The sequence below is a fragment of the Montipora capricornis genome, chromosome 9 (genome assembly GCF_036669925.1).
Source record: "Montipora capricornis isolate CH-2021 chromosome 9, ASM3666992v2, whole genome shotgun sequence".
Lineage (NCBI taxonomy): Eukaryota > Metazoa > Cnidaria > Anthozoa > Scleractinia > Acroporidae > Montipora > Montipora capricornis.
In genome coordinates, this window is record NC_090891.1 from 31,524,773 (window position 1) to 31,533,498 (window position 8,726).

Below are 8,726 nucleotides of genomic sequence, written 5' to 3' on the forward strand. Positions count from 1 at the left end.
AGTGTTTTGCGGTGAAAAGATGCAAACTAAAATGCAAAAATGTTCAGTATTTTCTTCTACCAATATTTATTTAGGGAAGTGCCAAACAGCATGATGACAAAAGAGAGGCAAACCTTGACAGAATTAAGTTCAGCTTATCGCCACTCATCGCCGTTCGCAAGCAAAATGTCAGTTAATACAAACCAGTTACGTTAAACGAATTAAATTCTGTCTGACCATAGAATAAACATCTTATTAACCGAGATAGGTCGGGCGGTATGGGAGAATCTTGACCTCGGTCGCTGGTACTGACCTCACTGCGTTCGGTCTGTGCTGGCGACCTCGGTCAAGATTCTCCCATACAGACCTCCCGCTCGGTTAATAAGAACTAAGTAAAGCCCTTTTTTCGGCCGCTAACCCCGAGAAAAATATTTGAAACCTCACAACACTTCACCGAAAAAGTCCAAAAGCTCTTTTATTCTTTTAAAGTGGTACTATGATATAAAATTCGCTTCTTTTTTTCTTCAGATTTTGAAAGTGTGTTTGCTTAACACCTCCTTGGCCAAAATTTGTGCTTGATTTTTATGCAAAGGCTGTACACTTTGAGTGTAAGTGGATTTCACGGTTCGCCATTACTCACGTTCAAAACTGACCGACGGGATTTCAGAGGGTTTGATCTCGGGAAAAATGACGTCATTCACTCAATAGCTTAAAATTTCGAAAAACCTTAAATAACAATGACCACAACCAGGTTTTCTGAGCCCGCGAGACTGAGCACCCCCAGCAAACCATTGTTTTAACGAAAACCGCTGGTCAGCAACCTGGTTCTGGTCATTGCGGTCTAAGGTCTTCCTAAAATTTCAGTCTGTAAGTTTATTATGTATGCAAAACACGAGTTTAAAAATCTGAAAGCCTGAAACTCCCGTGCTGCATATTAATTTAGTCGTGTACAAACGCTTAAAAGGTTGTGACTTGAATATCGGATACTCCAAAATAAGGTGAGACACTTAGGGTGCGTTCGATTGACCGTAATCCGGAATAGGAATACATGGAATATAAGTTAAAAATCCTTCGTTTTTACGGAGATTCACATTAAAATTGTCAAACATCTGCTAAAATGCTATTTTCAACATACTTTATTGTCCTTGCTGATCTGAAACGCGCCAAACATACCGTTGTAATCATCACTCCACATATTCTTTTTCCGGAATAGGGTCAATCGAACGCGCCCTTAGTTTTGTGTATATAAAGAACCAAGCGATCTCACGAAAGTTTTTTAAAGGGCAACTTTCCTTTTGACAGAACTGGCTGGCCAGACCAGTCAGTTTGCAAAGAAAATGCAACAATTTGAAGGAACACTTGCATGTTAATCCCTCGCATTCTTCTGGAGGAGTATATATCATCCTCGAAGAGTGTCAATTTGAAGGTGTTGTAGAATTAGCCCTTCCAAATGCCTGGTAGGGCAGTCAGATCTGTCAAATGGATAGCGTCCTAAGTTTAAATATGGTGTCAACAGAACAACTTATGAAAGCTAACTATTTCGAGTCGGCACTTAGACATAATCACCAGAGATCAGTGCCTAACCCAGCAGTTATTGCGGCTCTGCCTAAACAGAGTGCTGTTTATCTGCCAAAGCGGGTTAACACTGAGCTTGTCAGGTATTGCCAGGAAACATCACCAAATGTTAAACCTATACTGTGTCACGAAGTGTCTTACCTTATTTTGGAGTATCCATTCCAGTCATAACGATTCTTAAACTAGTGAGTCTTTGACGTCATTTTCTCCTCGATCCAGCACTCTCGAGATTTTAAAGTTAGTAATAGCGGACCATTAAATAGGAAAATTCCAGTTAAAATAAACAAGTGTCTTTTTGAAATTAAGGCTTAAAACATGGGTCACTTAGTTTTTTGTTAGAATAGTTTTGAAACAAAAAAAAGATTTGATTTTTTGATCATAGGACCACTTTAACAATGCAATGCGTGTGTACGCGGCTGAATTAATATGCAGCAAAGGACTTTCCGGCTTTCAGACTTTTAAACTCGTGCTTTGCATACAGCTGTTTCGAGAAAGGTTGTTCAAAAGAGGCATAAAAGCGTACGCGACAATACCGAAAGGTATTAAGGTAAACTGTCAGTTTCAGTCAACGAAAACATGACGGTAATGCTATCGAAAACGTCACCTAGAAATGCATGCTCATGCTATGTTACAGACATTGAGAAACGAGTGAGTTTCAAAATTCAGTCAAATTAATGATCCAGGCCATGAATTAGTAAAAAAGGGTTAGGATTGACAGAGAAAGCATTATTCTGACGACTTAAACCTACCTTATTATATTTTATGTTAAGTCCCTGAAATGTACCAAAAATCGTGACGCACGCATAGAGACATCGTTTTTGCTAATGAACCCTTCCATTTTTGGATATGTTTTGGTAGCTTGATGGCGGGAGAGTGCTTCAACATAAGCCTGCACGTACTCAGTGCCACTTCATCAACACCACCTAATTCATGGTAGGTCTTCACTGGACGGTCGTCGCATATTCGATTCTGGGCGTTCACTACAAGTTTAATTTATCTTACTGATTGAATTTCTCCCATACTACCTTTCGGCATTGTCGCGAACGCTCTTACGCTTCTTTTGGAAAACCTTTCTCGAAACAGCTGTATATGATAAGCATTCTCGTCACCAGAGCCCCGGATCTTATGTCTGCGCATGACCCTAAAAAAGGCTCAGCGAAACTCTATGTGGGAGAACATGCGTCGTCGAGTTCTTATAGCCAACACTGATTGGCTATTTGAACTTTACGGCGCCTGTTCTCTGCTCGTGCTTACATGAATACACCAATCAGAGACGCTTGTCATTGTTCTTTACGAAAACGAATGAGAAGACACTTTGTATCAGGGTTTCCCTTAGCTCTTATGTGCAAAAAAGAAGAGCTCTGGGGTCGAGATTGATATGTTAAGCTCCGTTTACACGCTGAATAATTTTAAGCTGGTAAGTCAACGACGTCACTTTTCCCTGGATTCAACCCTCTGAGGTCCAATCGGTCAGTTTTGAGCGTGAGTAATGGTGGACCTTAAAATCCAAAAACTACACTCAAAGTAAACAGCCTTTGGATAAAAATCAAAGTTCAAAATTTTGCAAGTCAAATGTTAAGCAATCACACTTTCAAAATCTGAAAAAAAAGGGGAAGTGAGTGTTTGATCATAGTAGCACTTTAAGCTTTATTCAACTTTTCGCGTGCTCTTAATATTAATTCTTCGTAATATCCGAACGAGAGTTGGTTATAATTCAATCTTACCTTTGACGCACTCTAATCCACACCCCTCCCCAGCACAGGCCTGTGTGCAATTGTCAGCCGTACATTTTATATTCGCGCAGTTCTCAGCGCATGTCTGTTCAACTACCCCAACACCCATTGCGTGAAGGCCACAGTGTCCTTTCTCGCATTGCTGGTTGCATTTTGACTGCACTGTGCAATTAACCTCGGAGCAGTTACCAAGGCAGGTCTGAGTGCATTCATCGCCAGAACACAGGAGTGACTTGCATTCCCCTGTTAAACAACGCTGTAGACAATCCGAGGAGTTGCATTTTAATTCAACACAGGGCTTTTCAAGGCACACTTGGTCGCACCTCAGGAGGTAGTCAGAAGAGTTCGAGGAGTGATCGCAGTCAAGTGGGCATTGTCCCGAAAGGCAGATTTGAGAGCGGGTCTCGTTGGAGATTCCATCGCATGAATTGACGAAGGTGCTGAAGTCGCCAGCAGCGATTCGCGTCTCAGTTATTGACATAACCAGGCAGACAAATATGACAGTCGTCTTCATGTTTAAGATCTTGGAAAAAAAAGTCAGAATAAAACCCGATGAAGCGAAAGATATAGTGATATCACAATTTCCCCCTTTAAAGCGGTTTTCAATTGAGTGTCGAAAGTAATTGGCGAATTGCTTTGGTTTTGCATTACTTCACTCAGTGATTGGTTCAAAGTTCTCGCGCCACTTTTTCAACCAATCAGAAGTGAAACCAAAACCAATCGTGGTTCCCGCGTGCACATTTTCCCGCGCTTTGTGTCGGCTAAGAGTAATTACTTCGAGTTTTGATTGGTTTTCCTGATTGTCTCCGTCCTTTTTGATTGGCCAAAGTAATTACTTTGGTTTTGGTTTTACGACACTCGATTGAAACGCGCTCTAATACATTTTGAGATATTCGTAGTCGAATTTGCATTGATTGACGTATCGCTTATTACTTTATTACTTCCCGCGTTTGGGAAAAAAACGTTTAAAAAAAAGTTTATCATATTTCTCAGTGGCCACAAAGATTTGTCCCGTATATTCTCTCAATTTCAGGGTAGAGTCTTGATTAATTTTTTTCTTAGTCGGTACGCAATGCAGCCAAGAGGCCATTTTTTCAGGTGTTTTTCGCTTTTAAATTTATTCATTGTTTTCTTTTGCTTAGATATTGTTTTTACGTCACGCATTGCAGGAACTGGAACTAAAACAAGAATTCATATGCAAATACGAGAAGGAATAACCAGAAGCTGATCCTTACGATGGCATTATTTAAGGATACCTGATCACCTATTTACATGCGTCGGAATACCCGTCGTGTTAACCTTTCTGTCCGTTTCTACTGAAGACACAATAGTGTTCAAAACTGGTCACAAATCTTTAGTTCCAGACGCCTCTAATTCAAGTTAGGCCACAAATTTTTAAACCTGAACCTAACTCTAAACAACTTTGGTGCAATCAAATCTGAGAGTACCGTCTCGTCTCTATGCTAATACTTCCGCCTAGATCGTAAGTTTCATGCTTTTTATGTTCTAGAAAGAATTCGAGGTATGATAGCTTTCGCCTTTAAAGATTATAAACATAATGTAATATTGAAACCAAACAAATAAATGGACACCAGAGGCAGAACCCGAGTCATTTTCAATCAGAAAGTGAAGAAGGAAATATGATAAGAAAGCGAAAGCTATAGCCACAGTTAAAAAGTGAAAGTATTGGAGTTCCGGTGCAGTTGTTGCATCATTGTTATGGCTTGCAGTTTAAAGGGGTAGGGAATTATCCCTTTTATTTCGACCATAAAGTTACTAAATCAAATTTCAGTTACCGTTTCATTTTTGAATTGCTTCTGGATCACCGCAGTATGATAAAAATTGATCAAATTTTAAAAGAAAAATTAGCCACATTCATTTATTACCGCGGAAATTCATCTAAGATGCAAGAGGAGATTTGGAAAACGTCGGCCCGACGTTTTAAAGTTGGCATTCGTTTTAATCTTGGCTACACGCAACCAAAAACACTTAAGAATTGTTTCCGTGAGCTAAAATAGCCGTTTTGAAGAAACTTTGGCCATTAATTTTTGTTTGCCATCGGTAAACAGGTCTCCTTTGCTTTCCAGATTTTTATTAACAATCCATGACACTGCCCCTTTAAGAACTTTTTCTTTCAGTTTCTTTGTCTGATTTCGTCTCTTAGGGAAGTTACAATTCAGTGTACCGAGGCCATATAGGACGAAAAACTGGTAGAAACTAATAAAGCTGTATTAAAGATGTGCACCTTACTGACCTTATTGAATTTAATGCAAACCGCTCGTCAATTTATAAATTCATATATATTCATCGTATTCCGTTCGTTTTTGATGACTTTGATCACTCGAAAGATAGTATGGTTTCTCTTTCTGCAGCGACAACTCAAAGATAAGTAAAACGCTAAGTAAAGGTAAGTTCAAAAGTGCTAGCGACTCAACTTCTGGATCCGATCCACTGAACACAAAAACCTACACTAATCTAAGATGATTGCATCTGGTTTAACATAAAACTCGGAAACAGTTCAGAGAGCCCAATAAACTTGAAATTTTGTCCACTCTGAAACCACTGTAATATAAATCGCTTAGGTTAGTACGAAAATCCTGCTGCATATTCGCAGATCCAATTCTCGAGAGCAACTACAGATTAAGTAAACCGGAACAACAAACGGGAGAGGCACGGTTTCAGTGATCGAAAACCTCAAAACCAAGTGGACACAAGGAAGTACTGTTTTCAAATACTGAAACTAATTACTTACTTGGAAGTAAACTGGAATGAAACAGTTAAAGCAACGAAGACCTTATCCTTCTTAAACCCTCTCAATAGTGGCGTGACTAAACAAGACTTTCAAGGTTTATACCAGCGTTCTCGTAGCCAGGGACCTCGATTATTTCGGTCAGCAGCTAAACATTCCTCAAAAGGGTATGTACTGTAAGTAGGTTTACTAAAGTGTATAATAAAGCACCAACCAATGTATCAGACTCTGACTCCGTTACGAGACTTCAATGAGAAATAGTTTATTAAGGATGTGACAGTCAATCCGCTGCTCAACGTGACATAAGTTATACAACGCATTAACATTATTCTAAGCTAACTTACACGAGCATTAAAATAAAAGGGATTGTGCCACGCCAGATGCGAAAAAACAATAAAAACCACTTTTTAGAAGTGGTCCAAAAATTGCGTGGAAAGTTAACGTATTCCTCATCTAATGCAGCGACACTAGACCCCGAGGAAAGGCACTTAACATTAAACAAAAATTGAAAATAGTATTGCAAAACGAAAACTTAAGGCAAAACACGAAGGAGCAGCGATCGACTGACGTAGAATGGCAAAATCAATCCCAAAAGCATCCACGGCCCTCTACATCATGCTGTCAGAACATTCAATTTCTGACTATTTCGTTCCCATGTCTCTCGAACGTCAGAAATTCCATCATCTATAAGGACCTTGGACACCTCCTGGCAATTAAACGTTAAACGACGCAAAGGAAACCCATGTAGCATTTTCGTCTGAGCAACGTTTCAAACGATTAGTTAAGTTATTTCGATAAGTACTTCTTCTGAATCGTAACAATAAAAAAAAATTATGTACATCAAAAACAACAAATAACATCTAACTGTACATATTTAAAATGATGCGAACCTAAATACTGTAGATCAACCAAACTCGGAAACGTTTATTTTTGTTTTGGTAATAACCTCTTACCAACCGAGCGCGGGAGCCGTACTGGGCATTGACCCGAGACAGGAACCCATGACCCGGAGTCTACAACTCCCATATGAAGCCTATGTCACGGCATTCTTACACACCGATCTATTTTTAGACTACCTTTTCCGAATAAAACAAAGGCACTTTCGGTTCGGTGGCTACGGTGGCCCACAAGGGACATGCTGCATACTAAAGATATCGCTACAAATTTTAAAAAGTAGCAACAAATGAAAAAAGAAATGCAATACGAATTAAAATAGTTGTTGAAAATTAACAAAACTTGCTGCAAATAAATAAAAACGATAGTTGCTGCAAATACATAAAAAGTAGAGTTGCTGCAAATTATTAAAAGTTGCTGCAAATAAATAAAAAGTAGAGTTGCTGCAAATTATTAAAAGTTGCTGCAAATTATTAAAAGTTGCTGCAAATAAATAAAACCTAGTTGCTGCAAATAAATAAAAACTATAGTTGCTGCAAATTATTAAAATGTGCTGCAAATAAATAAAAACTATGGCTGCTGCAAATTATCAAAAGTTGCTGCAAACAAAAAGTAAAAACGTCTGCGCGCGCATGACTTGGGAAGGACTGGCACTATGATAAATCACACAAATGCCAAACATGGCGGCTCTGAGGTGAAAAGCATGAGAGAGATCTGTCTTCGAGCTTTCAAACATGTTTTGTAGCACCTGTAGCGTAAAAGTTCTATCTAGCGAAGCCAAGTTTTGCTACTCTTGTGGCCGAGGGTTGGACTTCCAGGCATCAGCTGATGAGTTAATAACCGAAATGTTTCACCGCGGTTACCAGTACGATGTTATAGTTGCTCTACTGGAAAAAAAGGGCCACAAGATGCACCTGAGAACACCGAAAAGAAGACTAAGTGACCTTGGACTTAGGAGAAAAGGGCATGATGTCAACGAATCTGAAATTGAGTTACTTATCAGAAGAGAAGTCGAGGGTGCAGTATGCTACGCCGAATGTGACAAAATATCAAGTCCGCTAAAAATAAAACAAGTCACACCATTTATAATCAAGTTGCCAACAATTAGCATCAATTTGTTTGTTGACCAAATCAAATTCCTCGCAATTTATGTCACTTCTCTTGTTATGCAATTCATGTATTCAAGGCCCGCGCATCGAATGTCAAGCTCGATAATTTCAATTCAAGATGCTTGTTTTATAAATCAAGAAGGGAGAGAATAGCTTTTGATCAATTCTATTTTCGAGGGGGACTGAACACCTGTGGCAAAATGATTAAAAATCTGAGCGAGACAGTGGCCACTGAAAGTATCGAGGATCTTGGTCTACAGGCGAATCTTTCACTCAGCCCAAGCACAGGAATACTCGTTCCTCGCATGTCACTATAACTTCACCCAGTTCCCGAAGTTGTGAAGAGTAACTCGCTCAGAGACCCAATTGCGAATGATCAGCAAAATGAAGCACATCTACAACAAGCAGTTTGAGTAACCAATATAATCGACCAGAAAATTATGGCTACAAAAACTGACAACAGGAGACATTAGGGAGTTTAAGAAACCAAGAAGGCTACGGCGACGAAGACGTTACTTCAAACTATTAGCTTGAGCTATCCTAAGTGCTAAGTGTTTCAAGGTGTTTCAATCTTGTTTATGTTGTATAAGACAGGCGAAGTATTCGATAACCAGAATCGTACGAACGGATTTGAAAAAAAGAGAAAGAACAAAAGATTTACTGTTTGTTGTCCATGTTGTCGTCAAA

At 39.3% G+C, this 8,726-nt stretch overlaps 1 protein-coding gene across 1 annotated transcript in view; it reads right to left on the reverse strand.

The window, feature by feature from the left end:
* Nucleotides 1–6,188, reverse strand: part of LOC138015814 (keratin-associated protein 4-9-like) — a 7,421-nt gene extending 1,233 nt beyond the window's left edge. Inside the window, exons 1-2 of the mRNA XM_068862925.1 lie at nt 6,040–6,188; nt 3,279–3,810 (exon numbers count right to left, since the gene is read on the reverse strand). Coding sequence (XP_068719026.1) covers nt 3,279–3,801 — 523 coding nt within the window. The 5' untranslated portion in view covers nt 3,802–3,810; nt 6,040–6,188. The remainder of the gene's footprint in view (nt 1–3,278; nt 3,811–6,039) is intronic.
* Between the last annotated feature and the right edge of the window lie 2,538 nt (nt 6,189–8,726).